Raw genomic sequence first — 22316 nt, 5'->3', positions numbered from 1 at the left:
AGACATATCTACTACAAAAGTATCTTTTTTTTTACTGTGAACAGATTTAACACTTTTTATATTACTTTGAAGCACACATTTAAAAACAAATAATGTTTTAAATATTAACAAATATTTTTCTTAGTAAAACATACCTGTTATTTTAGTTCCCTCCTTGGTCTCAGAAGGCACTCCAACACCATACTCATTTTCTCCAGAAACACGGAAGTAGTAAATGGCACCTTCTTGCAAGCCGGTCACTTTGTAAGACAGGCGATGACAATTGTTTGTCACAGTGACCCATGCTTTTTTGCTAGCTTCTCGTTTTTCAATAACATAGTTCTTTACAGGTGCTCCACCATCATTTTCAGGAACATCCCAAGATAACACAGCAGATTCTTTAGTTACATCTTTTGCTGCAATATTAGATGGTGGGCCAGGAGTATCAAGAACTTTGACAATTAAAGTCAAGGTAGCAGTGTTCAGGATGTTTTGCAATGTCAATGTGTATTTTCCAGAATCATTTCTTGTTGCTTTTTCAATAGTAAGAGATGTTCTATTATCTGAAGTATCAATGCTTGCTCGTGTACGGAGATCAGTGTCTGGTTTGTTCCATGTTACATTTGGGACTGGTTTGCCTCTGAAAGGAACACTCATTGTGAATGATCCACCAGCCTTTACAATTAAAGTCTTCCGCATTTCACTGTCTATATCAAAGGCAGGTTCTTCTTCTCTTTCTTTTGCCATCTGAGGTTCTGAGATATCACTTGGTTCACTGACACCAATTTTGTTAATGGATTTCACTCTAAAGACATACTCAGAGCCTGCTGCTAATCCAGTTATGGTGTATTCTGTGCCTTTTAAGTTCTGAATAGCAGTTGTCCAATCGGTTTCATCAGTTTTCTTGTATTCAACTGTGTATCCTGTTATTGGAGCACCTCCATCAAAAAGTGGCTTTGTCCACCCAATTGTGATATTTGACCTTGTAGAATCCATAATCTTAGGTTTAGATGGGGGAGATGGCAAGAAGATTGGATCTTCTGCCCGAATCAATGGTGTGGTTTCACTTGGAAGACTGAGGCCAGCAGCATTTTCTGCATAAACCCGGAATTCGTATTCACATCCTTCACGGAGACCAGATGATTTCACTCTTAAATCATAAACTGGCTTCTTGTTTACACGGATCCATCTTAGGCTAGTTTTCTCACGCCTTTCAATTACATAGCCAGAGATCTCACTGCCTCCATCAGACTCAGGTCTTGCCCAGCACAGAGTGATTGAATCTTTGCTCACATTGGTGATCTCTAAAGATGTAGGTGGACTTGGAACTGTAAATGGGTCTAGGGCCTTGACAGCAACACTTTCTAGAGGCTCACCAGTGCCATATTTGTTAACTCCCATCACTCTGAAAATATACTCATTACCCTTCAATAGTTTTGTCACTTTACAGGATGTTGTTCTAAGCTCTCCTTCGCAAAGTGTCCATGCGATTCTGCTGGTCTCACGTTTTTCTACAATATAATAATCAATATCTGCACCACCATTTTCTTGAGGGGGTCCCCATGATAAGTGGCACTTTTCCGCAGTAAGGCCATTTATTTCTAGTGGTCCTGCAGGTGGGCCTGGTCTATCAAGTACTTTGCAATTAATTGTCAAAGATCTTGTTCCTGCGACATTTTGTAATGTTAATACATACTGTCCTGAATCACCTCGGATACAATCCTTAACAGTTATTGCAGTAGTGTGATCTGTTGAGGCTATTTCAACTCTAGCTTTTCCTTCAAGCTCTTTGCCATCCTTTGTCCATGAAACCACTGGTATTGGCCGTCCTGCAATATCAGCATGGACTTTAAACACTTCTCCAGCTTTCACAACTACAACATCCCTGAATTTGACATCCATCATAATTCTTGGAGCCTCTACATCATCTTTTACAGTCACAGGTCCAGTTGATTCAGATGGCTGACTGAAGAGTCCAGCAGCGTTCCTTGCAATCACACGGAATTCATATCTCTGGTCTTCTGTAAGTCCACCTACGTCAAAGTATGTTTCTTGCACATTGGTGAAACTACACTTTAGCCAACGACCATCTGGTATCTCTCTGCGTTCAATAATATATCCTGTTACTTTAGCTCCACCATCATATTCTGGTTTAGTCCATTTCAGTGAGACACATGTTCTTGTAATATTAGTAACTTCTGGTTGACCAGGAGGATCACATGGATCTCTTGCAGCAACTGGTTCACATGATTTACTGCATTTGCCTATTCCAGCAATGTTTTCAGCATATACCCGGTATTCATACATCAGTCCTTCATCAAGACCTGTAACTTTCATTTGTGTATCAGGTATAAGGCTCTTGTTGACTTTTGTCCAAAGAATGCTGCTTCTTTCTTTACGCTCCAAGTGATATCCTAGTACTCTGCTACCTCCATCATTAACTGGAACTTGCCAAGTTACAATCATGAAAACTTTAGTTGCATGTGCCACATGAGGAGTTCCAGGTGGTCCTGGAGGCTTAAATGGATACTCTGCCACAACAGAAGGAGAATTATTGTAAGTGCTTTTCCCATAGCGGTTTTCTGCACAAATACGGAACTGATATTCAGAGCCCGTGACAAGTCGAGATACTTTAATTGATGTTCTTGCAACTGCTGCAGATACTACATCCCATGTTGTGGTGGTAGTTTCTCGTTTCTCCACAATGTAATTGCTAATATGGCATCCACCATCATATGCTGGAGGTTTCCAAGATACAGTTACACTATCAGCACTAACTTCATCAATATGCACATCAGTTGGTGGTCCTGGTCTGTCAAGGACAACTACAGTTAAAGAAGCTGTTATTGATCCAGCAGTGTTTGAAAGATGTAATTCATAATGTCCCAAATCTTCACTTGAAGCTTCCTTGATGGACAGTGAAGTTGAAGTCTTTGATGTCTGAACATTTACCCTGGTTGTCTCTTTTAAGGGATTCCCATCCTTCTTCCAGCTGGCGGTTGGAAGAGGTCTCCCTCTGAATGGCACATCAATCTTAAGATCATCTCCAGCTTTCACAGTGAATGTGTTGAAAAGGAGCTCAGCAGATGGCTGGATTTCAATATCTTTTGCAATGACTGGGACACCAAGTTCTCTTGGATCACTTTTTCCTTTTTCATTAACAGCAATCACTCTGAAACTGTACTCTTCTCCCATACTTAAGCCTGTTATTGTTGCTTCTAATGTTTTTACCTGCGTACAAGCACTCCATTTTATACTACCTTTAGTTTGCATTTCTACTATATAACCAGTAATTTTACTGCCACCATCGCTCTCGGGCTTTTCCCATTTAATTGAAGCAGAGTTGCGAGTCACATCAACAAGAACGACCTTTGCAGGTGGAGATGGCGGTTCAGAAACCTTAATTGGGTCAGGTGTTTCTGCTGGTAAGCCAACCCCATATTCATTTACAGCTAGAACACGGAAGAAATAACTACATCCTTCTTGTAGCTGAGTAATTTTGAAGGAATTCTTAGTGCAGTTGTTTGTAATTGTGGCATATGCCTTTCTGGTGGATTCTCGCTTTTCAACTACATAGTTGGTAATTTTAGCTCCGCCATCAATAAGTGGTGGTTCCCAGGCTAATGTTACAAAATCTTTTTTCACTTCTCTGACTGTCAGGTTTACAGGTGCACTAGGTGTATCAAGCACTCTGACATTAACAAAAGCTGATTTTTTGCCACTGTTGTTCTCTAAAGTAAGATTGTATCTACCACTATCAAATCTGTTCACATTGTCAATGACCAGCATTGTATAGGAACCAGTAACTTCAATCTGAGCTCGCTCACTAATTGTTCCTTCTGCTTTCTCCCATTTAACTTCAGGTTCTGGTCTTCCTTTGATGGTGACAAACAGGCGTAATGTAGCACTAGCACGTACGGTGACTACTTTCCTGAGATCTGCATCAAGTTCAATTTCAGGAGGCTCAATCTTGTCCGCTGCTATAACTGTACCAGGTATAGTAGCAGGTTCTCCTACTCCTTCTGAGTTGATGGCACAGATGCGGAAGTTATACTCCTTGTTCTCTTTAAGTTTTGTTACTGTGAACTGTTTTGCTTGTAGACCTGTTGGCGGGGTGCAGGTAGTCCATTCATCAGCAGCAGCTTCTTTTACTTCTACTAAATATCCCTTAACTGGAGCACCACCATCATAAATGGGCTTACTCCAGGCAAGGGAAACTGATGACCTGGAAGTGTCTGTAACCTTTGGGTTGCTTGGTGGACCTGGTGGATATAATACATCACAAGCACGATAGAAAACAGATGGCTCACTGGGTTCCCCTACCCCTGCAGCATTTTCAGCAGAAACTCTAAATTCATAGAAATGCCCATCGGTAAGACCTGTTACTCTGAATCGCAAGTCCGTCAGCCTTTTCTTATTGCATTTGGTCCACCGGATACCATCTTTGTCTCGTTTTTCAAGTATGTAACCTTCAATTTCAGCTCCCCCATTGTCTTCTGGGCGACCCCATGTTACCACCATAGAATCTTTTGTGATCGCTGAAACTTCAGGTGTTGAAGGAGGACCAGGGGGTTTGTATGGATTACGAGCCACAATTGGCTCAGATTCCAAGGGTTCTCCAGTTCCATATTTGTTCACTGCCATTACACGGAAAATGTACTCATTGCCAGCAAGGAGCCTGGTTACTTTGTGGTTAAGAGCCTGTACATCTGTTGCTACTTGTGTCCATGAAAGCCTGCTTGTCTCTCTCTTCTCAATGATATAATGTGAGATACTAGAACCACCATCATGTAAAGGCGGAGCCCATGCCAAGTAACATTTTTCTGCAGTGATGCCTGTAACCTTCAAAGGTCCTTCTGGAGGTCCTGGCCTGTCAAGCACTTTTACAGTGATTGGTATAGATTTTGTGCCACCAACATTTCTGAGGTTAAGAGTATAGTGACCTCCATCTACTCTTACACAGTCTTTGACAGTAAGAGTTGTTTTCTGAATGGTAGATTTAATTTCCATTCTTGCAGTTGCTTCTTCAAGGTCTTTGCCGTCTTTTGACCATGTAATGTCAGGAATAGGTTTGCCATGGATATCAGCTTCAAGAACAAAGGTTTCTCCAGCATGAACAACAATGACATCTTTGTATTTAGGATCTAGTGAAGCCCCTGGTGCTTCAATTTCGTCTCTGGCAGTAATGGGCCCTGTACTTTCAGATGGTTCACTCAAGCAACCTGCTGCATTTCTTGCAATTACTCTGAATTCATATCGTTGGTTTTCAACAAGACCACTTACTGTAAATTCTGTTTCCAACACATTTGTGAAGCTGGCTTTCATCCAGCGACCATCTGGTAGTTCTTTCTTTTCTACAATATATCCAGTTATTTTGCTTCCACCATCATACTCTGGTTTTTTCCACTTCAGCGTGATATTATTTCTTGTAACAACAATGGCCTCTGGGCGGCCAGGGGGGTCACAAGGATCTCGGGCAACATACAGTTCTGATACTTTGCTGACTTTTCCAATGCCAACAATGTTTTCAGCAGAAACTCTGAACTCATATTCAAGACCTTCTTCAAGGCCATCTGTTTTATATTTGGTATCTGCAATGAGTGACTTGTTCTGTTTTGTCCAAAGAATGCTGTTCTTATCTTTACGTTCAAGGTGGTAGCCAAGAACTTTGCTTCCTCCATCATTAACTGGTTCATGCCATTGTACAATCATATGGTCCTTGGAAGCTGCTGTTACAAATGGCGTTCCAGGTGGCCCAGGCACCTTGTAGGGGTATTGCACAACAACTGGTTTAGAATCCAAGGGAGAGCTCTTCCCATATCTATTTTCAGCAGAAATCCTGAACTGGTATTCAGATCCTGTTTTAAGCTTTGTTGCTTTGATAGTTGTTCTTGCAACAGTTGCTGACACAATGCTCCATGTGGTAGTGCTTGTGTCACGCTTTTCTACTACATAGTTGCTTATCTGACAGCCTCCTGTATAATCAGGTGGATCCCATGATAAAACAACAAAGTCTGCGCTAACTTCGTCAAAGCGGACAGGTCCTCGTGGTGGGCCAGGCTTTTCTAGTACAATTATGCTCAGGTGCTCTGTTGCTGTACCTGCTGTGTTTGTTGCTGTTACTGTATATTTACCAAAGTCTTCCTTATTGCTTTCTTTAATATGTAAGATAGTTGATGTTGATGTATCCTGAATATGTACTCTGGTTGTCTGTTTCAGTGGCTGCTCATCTTTTGTCCAAGTAATGGTAGGTTTGGGTCTACCTACAAATGGTACTTCTACCTTCAGGTCTTCTCCAGCCTGTACACTGTATGTATTAAACATCAGTTTGAAACTTGGCTCAATTGTCAAATCTTTAGCTATCACAGGAATTCCAAGTGCTCTGGGATCGCTTTTTCCTTTTTCATTGTAGGCAATAACATGAAATTGATATTCCTGTCCTGGACTCAAACCAGACACAACTGCATTGCATGTTTTGGTCTCACTAACAACACTCCATTTTTCTGTTCCTTTAGGCAGCATTTCAACAATGTATCCCAAAATTCTGCTACCTCCATCATGTTCGGGTTTTTCCCATGCAAGTGATGCACTTCTCTGAGTCACATCAGTGAGTGTTACTTTCCCAGGAGGCAGAGGTGGCTCTGAGGCTTTGACAGCATCTGCGGTTTCAGCTGGAACACCAATTCCAAATTCATTTTCAGCCATAACTCTGAAGTAATAAATTGCTCCTTCTGTAAGATTTTCAACTTTAAAACTTGTCTTGCCACACTTAGCACTTACATTTGCAAATGCTTTCCTGGTTGACTCACGCTTGTCTATTACATAGTTCTTTACCTTTGCGCCACCATCGATAATGGGCGGTTCCCAAGATAGTACAGCAGAATCCTTCTTTATATCCTTTACCACTAAGTTTTGTGGTGGTCCTGGTGTGTCCAAGACTTTTACTGTAACAAACGCAGATTTAGAACCACTGCTGTTCTCCAACTTAAGAATGTACTTTCCAGCATCATTTCTATCACAGTTGTCAATGGAAAGTTGTGTGTAGTTTATGCCTTTATCAATCTGAACTTTTTCTGTGAATTCACCTTCTTCTCGAGACCATGTGATGTCAGGTGTTGGTCGTCCCCTGAATGGTATGTGAATCCTAGCGGACCCACCAGCTCTAACCACTATCCCTTTCCTTAGCTCTGAATCAATATCAAGCTCTGGAGCTTCAAGTTTGTCTTCTGGCTTAATAGTACCAGGAACAGATGCAGCCTCTCCTACACCAACCTTGTTGAGGGCACACACTCGTAACTTATATTCCTGATGCTCAATGAGCTTTTTGATTTCAAATCGAGTGGCACGCACACCTGTCTGTGGAGTAACAAGTGACCATTCCTCTTCATCTGCTTTACAGATTTCTACAAGGTATCCCTGGATTTCACAACCACCATCATAAATAGGTTTACTCCAACCAAGTGTAACTGAACTTTTGGTGGTATCCACAACATGGGCGTTTGTAGGTGGGCCAGGCTTGAACATGGGGTCACAAGCTTTAAAGTAAGGAGAAACTTGGCTTGGTTCACTCAGTCCAGCAGCATTTTCAGCAGAAACTCTGAATTCATATTCATGGTCCTCTGTTAATCCTGTAACTCTTAATCGCAAATCTGTAATTCGGCGCTTATTGCATTTTATCCATCTGATACCTGCTCGGTCTCTCTTTTCTACAATGTAACCTATGATTTCACTACCGCCATCACTATCTGGCCGGCTCCAGCAGACGGTCATAGAATCCTTTGTGATGTTGGTAATTTCCAAGGCCTTTGGTGGTCCAGGAATCACAAATGGATTTTTCATCATTACTGGTGCAGATTCTAATGGCTCACCAACCCCATATTTGTTAACTGCCATAATACGGAAAACATATTCATTTCCTTCCAAGAGTTTTGTTACTTTCAGCATTGTAGGTAAAACCTCTGAAGCAACAACAGTCCATGCTAGGCGACTAGTTTCTCTCTTCTCCACAATGTAATGAGAAATATCACTGCCACCATCATGAAGAGGAGGAGCCCATGCCAATGAACATTTTTCAGCTGTAACTCCTGTCACTTGGACTGGACCCTCTGGAGGGCCTGGCCTGTCCAGGACTTTTACGTTTACTGGTACTGTCTTTGTTCCTGCAACATTAGAGGCTTCTAAAATGTACTGTCCACCATCAACTCTAATAGCATCTTTTACAACTATTAATGCACTGAAATCTGTGTTCTTTATTTCATATCTAGCAGTTTCCTCCAGCTCTTTATCTCCTTTGTACCACTTAATGCTTGGTAGTGGCTTTCCGTGAACATCGGCCTCAAGTCTGAATGTTTCACCAGCATTTACAACAATTGTGTCTTTGTACTTTGGATCCATTGAAATTCGTGGAAGTTCAACTTCATCCCTTGCTGTTATTGGTCCTGTACTGTCAGAAGGTTTGCTTATTGCACCTGCAGCATTCTTTGCAATCACTCTAAATTCATATCTTTGGTCTTCAGTAAGTCCTGTTACAGTGAACTGAGTTTCAATGATATTTGTGAAGCTAGCTTTCATCCAGCGACCATCTGGTAAATCACGTTTCTCTACAATATAGCCAGTAATCTTACTTCCACCATCATATTCTGGTTTGGTCCACTGTAGTGTAATAGAGCTTCTTTTTATTATTATAGCTTCTGGGCGACCTGGAGGATCACATGGGTCACGAGCCACATAGCACTCAGAAACTTTACTTGTTTTGCCTACACCAACAATATTTTCTGCAGAAACTCGAAACTCATATTCAATACCTTCTTCAAGGTTACTTGTCTTAAAACTTGTGTCCTGAATAATAGTCTTGTTCACTTTAGTCCATAAAATGCTGTTTTTCTCCTTTCTCTCAAGATGATAACCCAACACTCTACTGCCACCATCATTTATTGGTTCATGCCACTGTACGACCATGGAGTCTTTTGTAACTGTTGTCACAAATGGTGTGCCAGGAGGTCCTGGTTCCTTGTAGGGGTACTGTGCTACAACTGGCGCAGATTCCAATGCAAAGCTCTGCCCATACCTGTTCTCAGCAAATATTCTGAACTGGTATTCTGAACCAGTTTTCAGTTTAGTCACCTTCAGTGTAGTTCTTGCAACAGTAGCTGAAACGGTTTCCCAAACAGTGGTTGTTGTATCTCTCTTGTGAACAACATAGTTGGTGATTTGGCAGCCACCTGTGTACACTGGGGGATTCCATGACAGGGTAATACTTTCTGCACTTATTTCATCAAACTTCACAGGTCCTAATGGAGGGTCGGGTTTGTCTAGAGTTATAATTTCAACAGAGGCAGACTTTTGCCCAACAACATTAGCCACAGTGATTTCATACGTGCCACTGTCCTCTTTGCTAGTTTCTTTAATATTCAATACAGTGAGATCAGTCAAATCGCTAACATTGACTCTTGTTGTCTGCCTTAATGGCTGGCCATCTTTTACCCAGGTAACAGTTGGTTTAGGTCGACCTGCAATTGGTACTTCTACTTTTAGATCTTGTCCCACTTGGATACTGTAACTGTGAAAAGCAGGTCTTACATCAGGTTCGATCACCAGGTCTTTGGCAACTATTGGAACTGCAAGTGCTCTAGGATCACTCTTGCCCTTTTCATTTACAGCCATTACTCTAAAAAGATATTCTTCCCCTTGAGTTAGATTAGTAATAACTGCTTCAAGTGTTTTTACGCGAGCACACTCTGACCATTTCTCACTACCCTTTGCTTGCATTTCAACAATGTATTGTATGATTTTGCTGCCGCCGTCATGTTCAGGTTTTGCCCAGCTTAGTGAGACACTGTTTCTTGTGACATCATCCACTGTTATTTTCCCAGGAGGCTGTGGAACTTCAGCAACTTTAATTGGGTCACTGGTTTCCGCAGGGAGGCCAATGCCGTATTCATTCTCAGCAGAGATTCTAAAGAAGTAATAGCAGCCCTCCTGAAGTTGTTCTACTTTCCATGAAGTCTTGTGGCAGTTTGTTACAACAGCTGCATATGCCTTTCTTGTTGCTTCCCGCTTTTCAATAATGTAGTTCTTTATTTTTGCTCCACCGTCCAAGAGAGGAGGCTCCCATGAAAGTGAAACAGAGTCTTTAGTGATCTCTCTGATTTTTAAATTAACAGGCGCACTTGGGGTATCCAGTACTCTTACACTGACAAAGGCAGACTTTGTTCCACTGCTGTTTTCTAAAGTCAGAGTGTACTTCCCAGTATCAAATCTGTTAACATTGTCTAAAACAAGGGAAGTAAAGCTGCTAGTGGTATCAATAATAGCTGCCTCTCTGATCTCACCATCCATTTTACCCCATTTGACTTCAGGTGTCGGACGACCTCTGATGGGAACAAACAGTCTTAAGGAACCTCCTGCTCTCACATTTACAACCTTCCTTAATTCCATGTCAAGGTCAAGGTCTGGTGCCTCCATCTTTTCTTCCACAATAACAGAGCCAGGAACATCTGCATGCTCTCCAACTCCTGCTTTATTAACTGCACATATGCGGAATTTGTATTCATGTTTTTCCACTAATTTTTCTACTTCCATGTGAGTGTTCTTAATTCCAGTTGGAGGGGTACAAATTGCCCATTCACCGTCACTTACATCACACTTTTCCACGATGTATCCCTGAATTTCAGAGCCACCGTCATAGATAGGCTTACCCCATGAAAGGAAAACTGAAGATCTTGTAACATCCACAACTTTAGGATTATTGGGTGGACCTGGCTTGTAAATTGGATCACACGCTTTGTAGTAAGTGGAAGGTGGGCTTGGTTCACTAAGGCCAGCAGCATTTTCAGCTGAAACTCTGTACTCGTAATCATGATTTTCCATAAGCCCAGTCACTCTGTATCGCAATTCACTTATCAGGCGTTTGTTACATCTTGTCCAGCGAATACCTTCCTTATCTCGTTTTTCAAGGACATAGCCTAGGATTTCACTACCGCCATCTGAGGCTGGCCTTTCCCATACAACTATCATAGAATCCTTGGTGATGGCTGTGACTTCTGGTGCCTTTGGTGGAAGTGGCACTACAAATGGGTTCTTTGCGAGTACTGGTTCAGACTCAAGAGGTTCACCAACTCCGTATTTATTTACTGCCATGATGCGGAAAACATATTCATTTCCTTCTAAAAGTTTTGTAACTTTGCAATTTAGGGTTTGCACATTTGAATCAACGACCGTCCACACCAAGCGGCTGGTTTCCCTTTTTTCTACAACATAGTGTGAAATATCGCTACCACCATCTTGTAGCGGAGGTTTCCATGACAGCATGCATTTTTCTGCAGTTACACCTGTAATTTCAACAGGCCCTTCTGGTGGTCCAGGTCTATCAAGAACTTTAACATTAACAGGAACTTTCTTTTCACCTGCAACATTCTTTGCCAGTAGTACATACTGACCACTGTCAACTCTAATGGCTTCCTTCACACTAAGGCTTGTTGCAAAATCAGTACTTTTTATTTCCATACGAGCAGTGTTTGTCAGCTCACGATCACCTTTTAACCACTGAATGGAAGGTATTGGTTTGCCATGAACATCAGCATCAAGCCTGAATGACTCACCAGCATGCACTACAATAGTGTCTTTGTATTTTGGATCCATACTTATATGAGGTGGTTCTACTTCATCTCGTGCTGTAATTGCCCCTGAGCTCTCAGATGGTTCACTGAAAATGCCTGCAGCATTTCGTGCTATAACACGGAACTCATACCTCTGATTTTCAACTAGACCAGTTACTTCAAATTGTGTATCGATGACATTTGTAAAGCTTGCTTTCATCCAACGACCATCAGGTAGCTCCTTCTTTTCAACAACATAGCCCGTGATCTTACTTCCACCATCATATACAGGTTTCTTCCACTGAAGTGTTACTGAGCTTCTTGTGACAATTATAGGTTCTGGACGACCTGGAGGGTCACATGGGTCATGTGCAGTATAGCATTCAGATGCTCTACTTGCCTTTCCAATGCCCACTATGTTTTCTGCATAAACTCTGAACTCATATTCAAGACCTTCCTCAAGGCCAGTTGTCTTAAATTTGGTGTCTGGAATAGGTGTTTTATTCAGTTTAGCCCACAGAATGCTGTTTCTTTCTTTGCGCTCCAAGTGATACCCAATGATCTTGCTACCACCATCATTGACTGGTTCATTCCATTGTACCACCATGCTGTCTTTTGAGACATTAGTTACAAAAGGTGTTCCAGGTGGACCAGGAACTTTAAATGGGTATTGGGCTATGATTGGTTCTGAAGTGAGATAGGTACTCTTCCCGTACCTGTTTTCAGCTGCTATTCTGAACTGATATTCACAGCCAGTCTTTAATCGACATGCTTTTATAGTTGTTCTTGCAACAGTAGCTGACACAATCTGCCAAGTGGTGGTGGAGGTGTCTCTTTTTTCTACAATGTAATTATTGATAGAGCTACCGCCATCATACTTGGGTGGTTCCCAGGAAATGGTAATACTATCTGCTGTTACTTCATCTACTTTTACTGGTCCAGTTGGAGGTCCTGGTTTGTCAAGGACAACAATATTTAGGGTCTCAGTTGCTTCACCTGCAGAGTTTGTAAGTTTAACTAAATATGCCCCCACATCTTCTCTGCATGCTTCTTTTATTGTTAACACTGTGTTATTTTCTGAACTTTCTGCATTTACTCTCGTAGTCTGCTTCAATGCCACATTATCTTTATGCCAAAGAACTGCTGGTTTGGGTCGACCAACAAAAGGAACATCAACCTTTAAGTCTTCTCCTGCTAGAACACTGAAAGTCGTAAACAGTAGTTTGAAAGCTGGTGGAATCACAAGATCTTTTGCGACAACTGGTATAGCCAGCTGGCGAGGATCACTGATACCTTTCTCATTCTGAGCTGAAACACGGAAGGTGTATTCTTCACCTTGGATCAATCCTGTGATAGTGGCTTCAGTAACTTTTACTGTAGCACAAGTTGACCACTTTTCACTACCTTTGCTTTGCATTTCTACAATGTAGCCCAGAATTCTGCTACCACCATCATGTTCGGGTTTTTCCCAAGATAAGGATACGCTATTTCTTGTCACATCCAACAAAGTTATTTTCCCTGGTGGAAGTGGTCTTTCTGACACTTTTACTGATTCTGAAGTTTCAACTGGAAGGCCTATTCCATACTCATTTTCAGCTAGGACTCTGAAGTAGTAGTTGCAGCCTTCTTGCAGTGAATCAACTTTCCAGCTGGTCTTGTGGCAATTGGCATTAACAGTTGAATAAGCTTTCCTTGTTGATTCACGCTTTTCAACAATATAATTTTTTATTTTAGAGCCACCATCTATGAGAGGAGGTTCCCATGTGAGTGTCACTGATGATTTTGTAACTTCTTTTATTTTCAAATCTTGAGGTGCCCCTGGGGTGTCAAGAACTCTGACATTCACAAATGCTGACTTACTACCTGAGCTGTTTTCGATTGTCAATATGTATTTGCCACTATCAAACCTATTTACATTTTCAACAATAAGTAGAGTATAAGAGCTTGTTGATTCAATGCTTGCTCTATCCAAAGATTCCCCATGTTCTCTTGTCCATTTTACTTCAGGTGCTGGTCTTCCTTTAATTGGAACAAAGAGCCTTAGAGTACAGCAGGCTCTAATAGTGACAACTTTACGTAGTTCTGCATCAAGTTCAATCTCTGGAGGTAGCATTCTTTCTTCAGCTTTTGGAGTCCCAGGAACAAGAGCAGGTTCTCCAAGACCTTCAGAGTTCATAGCATATATCCGTATTTTATACTCTTGATTTTCTTTCAGGTCAGTGATGGTAAAAGAAGTGGCCTTTAGACCTACTGGTGGAGTTACAATCTTCCACTCATCTTCTTCAGGTAGTGCAATCTCGACCATGTAACCTGTGATCTCTGAACCACCGTCATATATTGGCTTGTTCCATGCTATTGTAATTGAGGACTTGCTGCTGTCCAAAACACGAGGATTACCTGGGGGACCGGGCTTAAATACAGTATCACAGGCTTTATAGAATGGACTGGTTGGGCTTGGCTCACTGACTCCAGCAGCATTTTCAGCCATGACTCTGTATTCATATTCATGGCCTTCTGTCAGTCCGGACACTTTATAACGTAAGTCAGTAACAACCCGTTTGTTACACTTCACCCACCGCAGGCCAGCCCTGTCTCGACGTTCCACAATATAGTTAGTTATTGGGCTCCCACCATCAGAATCAGGATGGCCCCAACAGACAACCATAGAGTCTTTTGTAATTGCTGTAACTTCAGGTGTTTTAGGTGGATCAGGTGGGACATATGGATTTACTGCAAGAATGGGCTCTGATTCCAGAGGCTCACCAACTCCATATTTGTTAACAGCCATAACACGGAACACATACTCATTGCCCTTCAGCAGCTTAGTAACCTTCAGTTTAGTTAATGGAACTTCTGTGGCTACAGCTGTCCATGCCAATCTACTGGTTTCACGTTTTTCAACCACATAATGGTCAATCTTTGCTCCTCCATCATCCAGTGGAGGCAGCCATGACAGCACGCATTTTTCTGCAGTGACTTCGGACACAGCCAAAGGCCCTTCTGGGGGACCAGGTCTATCAAGAACTTTAACATTGAAGATATGCTTGGCAAAGCCACCAGGATTTGTTGCGGTAAGTGTATAGGCACCGCCATCTCTTCTTGAAGAATCTTTATTGATAAGAACAGTAGAGAAATCTGCTATTTTTATTTCTAATTTTGCTGTGTCTTCAAGTTCTTTTTCTCCTTTTGTCCACGTCATAGTTGGTGGAGGGCGACCTGAAACATCAGCCTCAAGTCTGAAAACTTCGCCTGCTTTCAGCACTAAGGTGTCTTTGTATTTAGCATCCACCTTTATCTTTGGTGCTTCAATGTCATCTCTACAAGTTATTGCATCTGATGGCTCAGAGGGCTGACTAACAGCCCCACCAGCATTCCTAGCAATCACACGGAATTCATAGGCAGCATCTTCTGTCAAACCACTTACAGTGAATTCAGTCTCTAGTATATTGCTGAAATTAGCCTTCAGCCAACGGCCATTAGGAAGGTCTCTTTTTTCAACAGTGTAGCCAGTTATCTTAAAACCTCCATTATATTCTGGTTTAGTCCACTTCAGTGTAACTGCATGTCTTGTAATGTTCAGAGGTATCGGCTTACCAGGTGGATCTATTGGGTCTAGGGCAAAGACAGGCTCAGATGGCTTGCTTGGCTTACTCTTCCCAGCCAGATTTTCTGCTATAACACGGAATTCATATGCAATGCCATCAGTAAGTCCAGTTGATTTAAAGATATTGCCTGATACCAGCATTTTACTTACAGTCTGCCAAAGAATGCTATTTCGCTCTTTTCTTTCAACATGATATCCCAGAATTGGGCTTCCACCATCAGTAACTGGCTCATTCCAGCTAATGGTCATGGTTTCTTTGGTGACTGCAATCACCTGAGGAGTGCCAGGAGGCCCAGGTACCTTAAATGGGTAGTTGGCAACTACAGACTCTGAAGTAATGGCTGGACCAATCCCATATCTGTTTTGAGCTTTAACACGGAACTGATACTCAACTCCAGTAGTAAGACGAGTGGCTTTAAATGTAGTACGTATCACTGTGGTTGCCAATTCAGTCCATGTAGTACTGTCAGTTTGACGCATTTCTACAACATAGTTACTTATCGGTACACCACCATCATTCAAAGGAGGCTCCCATGAGAATGCTAGGAAGTCAGATGAAATTTCGTCAAATTTGATTGGTCCAGTAGGAGGTCCAGGTATGTCGTGGACCTGAACTGTGATTACTTCACTAACTTCTCCAACAATATTTTTAGCTGATAGTGGATATCGACCACTATCACTTCGTTTACATTCATTGATGGTTAGTATTGTTGCAGTTGCAGTATTTTCATAATTTACCCTTTGTGTTTGTTTAAGTATCTGGTCTTCTTTCTTCCAAGTCACAGTAGGCCTTGGACGACCAAGCACAGGGATTTCAATCTTGATATTGTCACCAGCTTTGGCAATGACTGTTTTCTGGTAGATACCACGGAGGTCAAACTCTGGTAGCATTGTTTGCTCCTTGATAATAACTGGCCTACTTTCTCTTGGGGCACTTCTTCCAGCACTGTTAACTGCCATAACCTGAAAAGTATACTCTTCATTTTCAGTTAGATTTTTTACTACACAGTCCAGCGTTTTTACAGTGGTGATGTGTGCCCACTGGTTGGTTCCTTTTCTCTGTGCTTCAATTACATACCCAGTGATCTTACTGCCACCATCGTGTTCTGGTTTTGGCCAAGCCAGGCTAACTGAATTCCGTGTTACATCCATAATATTAAGGCTTTCAGGTGGGGATGGTGCCTCAGAAGCTCTTACTGGTTCTGAAGTTTCAGCTGGTTCACCAATACCGTACTCATTTTCAGCCAGCACTCTGAAGTAGTATTCACACCCTTCAGCCAAATTAGGAACCCTGAAGGAACACTTCTGGCAGTTAGTTGTGACTGTTGAATATGCTTTCCGTGTTGATTCACGTTTCTCGACAATATAGTTGGTTATACGTGAACCACCATCCATCAGAGGCATATCCCATTGAAGGGTGATGCTGTCTTTGGTTATTTCTCTAGGCTTAAGGTTTATTGGTGGACCTGGTGTATCCAAGACTTTTACATTTACAAAGCCAGTCTTCTTACCAGCAGCATTTTCAAGAGTCATTACATATTTTCCTGCATCATATCTGGTGCACTCTGTTACAATCAAGAGTGTAAAAGAGTCTGTATTTTCAATACTGGCACGTCCTTTGAGTGAAACATCATCTTTTGTCCATGTAACTTCTGGAGTTGGACGTCCTTTAATGGGCACAAAAATCCGAATAGTTAATCCAGCTCTAACAACAAGTGTTCTTCTTAGCTCAGCATCTAATTCAAAGTCAGGAATCTCTTCCCGGTCTTTGATTTCCACACTTGGAATTATTGCTGGTTCACCAACACCTGCAGCATTCATGGCAGAGATTCTGAAATTGTATTTGGCTCCTGTCTGCAGATGAGCAACAACAAACTGAGTGATTCTTAAAGCAGTCCCTGTTGTGTCTTTCACCCATTCTTCCTCTCCTTCCTTTTGATGCTCTACTATATAGCCAATGATGTCAAGACCACCGTCATAGTGAGGCTTGCCCCAGGCCAAAGATGCACTTGTCTTTGTAGTATCAGTCACTCTTGGATTTGCAGGTGGACCTGGTGGGTCTGAAAAGCAAGGAAAAGATAAAACATTACATTACAGAGGAAGTCACTCCTATGCTTGTCTGAATGTGCTCACCACCCATCCCACCCACACCCCAAAAAGAAAAGGCATGATACTAACATGCAACATCCTTGCACATGACTGAGTTTGAAGCATCACTTGGTGGTCCAACCCCGGCTCTATTTTCTGCACTGACACGGAATTCATATTCATTTCCTTCCAGGAGACCAGTTACTTTGTATCTAAGATCTGAAACTGGTTTCTTTGTTGCTCTGACCCATCTTAAACCTTTCTTTTCTCTTCGCTCTACATAGTAACCTGTGATTTCACTTCCACCATCATCTACTGGCCTTTTCCAGGTAACTGTGACAGTATTTTTAGTCACGTTTGTTACTTCTGGTTTTCCAGGAGGGCCTGGGGGACCTGATAAGAAAGAAAAAAGTACAGTTAAAACAAAAATCAAGTCTTCGGAGATTAATAAAAACACACTGGAACTTAGCTTGTTCTACGTACCAAATCTATCCACCATTTTAACTGGTTCTGATTGTACTGGTTCACCCTTGCCATATTGATTTACTGCTGAGACACGGAAAACATATTCATTTCCTTGAATGAGCTTGCTAACAACATGCCTACAGCTTTCAATATTTTCAGCAACCAATGTCCAGAGCAGTCGGCTAGTTTCTCTCTTTTCAAGAACATATGATTTGACTGGTGATCCACCATCTTCTGCAGGAGGTGACCAAGTAAGAGTTGCTTTTTCTGCTGAAACATTGCTGATCTCAATAGGCCCTGGAGGTCCTGGAACATCTAAAACTTTCACATGTATGCTCTCCTGCTTAGTGCCAAAAGGATTGGTTGCAGTGATCATGTATTCTCCAGAATCTTTTCTGGCTGCATATTTGACAGTTAGAGTAGAAGAAGTTGGTGTGGTTTCAATGTGCACAAGCTCTGAAGGTCTAAAATCTTTTCCAGCTTTTGACCATGCTGAAGTTGGAGGTGGTTTGCCACGGATACTAATAGCAGACACTGTAATAGTGTCTCCCGCTTTTACTGTTAAACCTTCCTTCAAAGTAGGATCGATAACAATGCTTGGTGCCTCTGTCAAAACAAACAAACAAACAAAACACCCACAATTGTTATAACAAGAACATGGGGGAGGATTTGATATTAAGTATTCAAATAAAATTCTACATTTTAAATGCCATCTACATACCATACTCATCCTTGCATGTTATGGTGTCTGTGGATTCAGATGGAGGACTGATAGCTCCAGCAGTGTTCTTTGCTCTAATTCTGAATTCATATTTGGAGCCTTCAGTGAGGTCAGTTACAGTAAATGCACAGTCTGGAACATTTACATGATTAGCTTTTGTCCAAGTCTTTGAGGGTAAATCACGCTTTTCAACAATATAGCCAGTTAACTTATGTCCACCGTCATATTTTGGTTCTGTCCAAATGAGTGTTACTGAGTTCCTAGTTACATTGATAACTTCAGGTTTCCCAGGGGGATCTAGAAGAAAAAATAATAAATAGTGGTCAAACAAAAGTTATTTCAAATTTCAGAATTTTACTTCTTATTCTCCTGAAGACTTACCAATAGGATCAAGTGCCACAACTGGTTCAGATGGCAGACTTGGTTTACCTACTCCGGCTATATTGATTGCCATTACTCTGAATTCATATTCCAGACCTTCAGTTAACCCTGTCACTCTGAAATCTTTCATTCTTATCGGTGTTTTATTTGCTCTCTTCCACAGAAGACTATTTCTTTCTTTGACTTCAATGTGATAACCTAGAAGATAAATGGTGAGCTGAAAATATCAGGGGTTTTCTAGAAATCTTCATTTCTCATAGCATTGTGAAACATCGTACTACCTGTATGGCACGTTACATAGGCATTGTGCAAGATGACCACTGAAAACCAGATTAAGAAATGGATGTGGACATACATTACAGATATATGTAGTTGCAATGATGAGATGTTTGTAACTGGAAATTGCTAATTTTATAGACCCGAGTAATGTAACATATAGGTGAGTTTGTTTTTCTTTCTTTAGATATTTTGGCTCTGTGCAAAAAATATTGTTTCTTAGTTAGCCTTTTTATCATAGAGAAAGAGTATGCAGTAAAACAGTGAAATCAATCACTCACTCAATTTAAAGCATAAACACCTGATAGTTTTCTCTTACCCTTTGACAGAAAGAAAGAACTATTAAGAACTGAAATACTAGGTAGGCTTTAGGGGATATACCTGTGATTGGTGAGCCTCCAGTTCTTCTGGGATCAGTCCAAGTTAAAGCTACAGAGTCATGACGAACGTCAACAATGTTGGGAGGTGGAGGAGCATCTGGGACATCTAAACAATATAAAAAATTGCAGTAACATTAAAAATAAATATCATCCCTACTTTTTTTTTTTTTTTCCCCAATTTTGAAAATTATAATGGATACTTACCAAATGGATGTTTTGCAATGACAGGGTCAGATTTAAGACCTTCACCTACTCCATATTTATTTTCTGCTCTGATCCTGAATGTATATTCATTTCCTTCATGAAGTCTTGTAACTCTAAACATCGTTTTCTGGACTGCAGAGGCACAAGTCACCCACTTATTGTTTACATTATCTCTCTTCTCTAGGACATAGTTAGTGATTTCTGAACCACCATCATCTTTTGGAGGGCCCCACTTTAAGGTTATGGCATCGGCGGTGACTTCTTCAAATTTCACCGGACCTGTTGGTATGCCAGGTTTGCCAACAACTTTCACAGAAATAGTGCCTTCCTTGCTGCCAACAACATTCTTCAGAGTTATTGTGTATTTTCCAGCATCAGCTTTCTGGCAGTCATGTACTACAAGTGTGGTGTTAACTGCTGTAGATTCAAATGCAACTCTTCCACTCTCAGTAAGTGCTTGGTCTTCATCTTTCTTCCAAGTTACAGCTGGGACAGGCTTGCCTTTAATTGGGATTTTAAGACGGAAATTGCTACCCTCTTTCGCTGTATAGCACAAATCAGGTAGATCTCTTAAATCAAGATCAGGTGCCACTGTAAAAATAAAAGAAACTGATTATTCAACTATGCATAAACTGTGATAAAATTAAGATGCTGTTTTAAATGCATCTGATCTGTATGTATGCATAGCAATGGTAGTAATCATAAAATACATGTAATTTGGGTAAGTGAGGCATTGCATTAATGATCTTAAGTTGCTTCTTACCAACATCATCTCTTGCCACAATTGTGAGCTCTGTTGGAGTTCCATATCCAGCATCATTCTGGGCTGCCACTCTGAAAGTGTATTCTTGTCCTTCTTTTAAGTCTCTCATGGAAAAATGGAGGTTCTTTGCCCGCATGACTTCTTGCCATTTATCTTCACCAATCAGAACCTCAACAACATATGCAAAAATACGGCTTCCGCCATCACTGATAGGTTTTTTCCACACTAAATTGCATGATGATTTTGTTACAGCTGAAGCTTTTAGATCCACAACTGGCCCAGGTGTTTCTAGAAGGAAGAAAAGCATAGTAAGTGTCCATTCAAGCTAAAAATAAAAATTATTTGAGTACCAAAATAGGCCGAATGGATTCATTTTTCTTACCAGAAGCTTTAACAGCATCACGAGTTTCACAGGGGTCACCAATACCGTATTCATTTTCAGCAAAAACCCTGAAGAAGTAAGATTTGCCTTCTTCTAAGTTAGTTATCCTGCAGCTTGTCTTTGGACATTCTGTTGTTACTGTGGACCACGACTTTCTTTCTGCATCACGCTTTTCAATGACATAATTTGTGATTGGACTGCCACCATCTATTAGTGGAGGTTCCCATGTAATGAAAGCGGAATCCTTTGATGCTTCCTTTACAACCAGGTTAACTGGAGGGCCTGGAGTATCTAGATAAACACAGCCCCGCATTTGATTTAGTAAACAAAATACAAAATATTATCACCTAAAAAGTTAACAAGTATGTTATAATGGGGAAAGCCCTGACACTTACCTAGTACTTTTACAACAATGGTGTATTCCTTTTTGCCACAGATGTTCTCCAGACTGAGGACGTATTTTCCAGCATCATATTTGTTTACATTTTCACAACGCAGGAAGGTATCAAAATCAGTTGACTTGATGTCTAATCCTTGTCTATCTCTTAGGTTGGCACCCACTTTAGACCATGTAATCTTTGGAGGTGGACGTCCTCTTACTGGCACATAAAGTCTCATTGTGACTCCAGCACGCAACACAAGGACTTTCCTTAGTTCTGCATCAAGTTCTCCTTCAGGAGGAACTGTGTGTTTAACAAAAACCATGCAATTAAACCATCATCTTTAGGACTATCACTGTAGTTACTCTGACAAAAAGTCCCTCTTTACTGGCATTTCACTAGATTAACCAACTTGTTCTCATACCCATGATGATGTTAGTGAGTTAAGTGTCCTGACTCCCATTCCAAGATCATTTGTAAACTTGGCATTTTTTTTTGCACTGATTTCACTCCCATTTTTCCTGCCTTTTACCATTTACATTACTTATCATATGAAGAAGCCTCCTAGTTCCTCTAGAACGCAAAGGAGTTTCAAAGCCTCCTGGACTGTACTGCTTATTCTGAACCAAGACAGTTCTGTGAAGCAATGCTTTTGTACATACAGCAAAATGCATACAGAAGCCAGCACGGCTCTTAAGGAATAACTATCATACAATTAAATAGCATGCCACACAGATGCTTAGAATAGTAATCTTGGCTTCAAATTATTTAGAAGACATAAAGAATACTGAAAGTTTTAAGAACAGAAGAGAGGTCTGAAAAGTCTGATTTTACAATCAGAGAAAGAAAAAATTCTTGAAGACCCAAAATAGGAGGGAGAAGAGTATCTAGCATACAAATGAAAAAAGCAGACACCAGTCAGATTCTACTCAGTTCCTAACTGTCTTATTCTCTTCCAAATTAACCACTTTAGCCTACATTTTTTTTGAGAAATGACACATTCCAAATTAATCTGCTTCTGTGATCTGTGAAAAATGCTGTCTTTGGAACCCATATTGTGGGGTTAAATTAAAGCAAAAGTCAACAAGGTAATTTG

At 41.0% G+C, this 22316-nt stretch overlaps 1 protein-coding gene across 1 annotated transcript in view; it reads right to left on the bottom strand.

Annotated features, from left to right (window-relative positions):
- Nucleotides 1-22316, bottom strand: part of TTN (titin) — a 237954-nt gene that overhangs the window by 27046 nt on the left and 188592 nt on the right. Inside the window, 10 exon segments of the mRNA XM_035901431.1 lie at nt 135-17240; nt 17359-17661; nt 17752-18339; nt 18455-18751; nt 18836-19033; nt 19493-19597; nt 19696-20286; nt 20459-20746; nt 20841-21131; nt 21236-21523. Coding sequence (XP_035757324.1) covers nt 135-17240; nt 17359-17661; nt 17752-18339; nt 18455-18751; nt 18836-19033; nt 19493-19597; nt 19696-20286; nt 20459-20746; nt 20841-21131; nt 21236-21523 — 20055 coding nt within the window.

The sequence above is a fragment of the Egretta garzetta genome, unplaced genomic scaffold (genome assembly GCF_000687185.1).
Source record: "Egretta garzetta isolate BGI_Z169 unplaced genomic scaffold, ASM68718v1 scaffold539, whole genome shotgun sequence".
NCBI lineage: Eukaryota > Metazoa > Chordata > Aves > Pelecaniformes > Ardeidae > Egretta > Egretta garzetta.
This window is presented reverse-complemented; position numbering and strand designations above follow the sequence as displayed.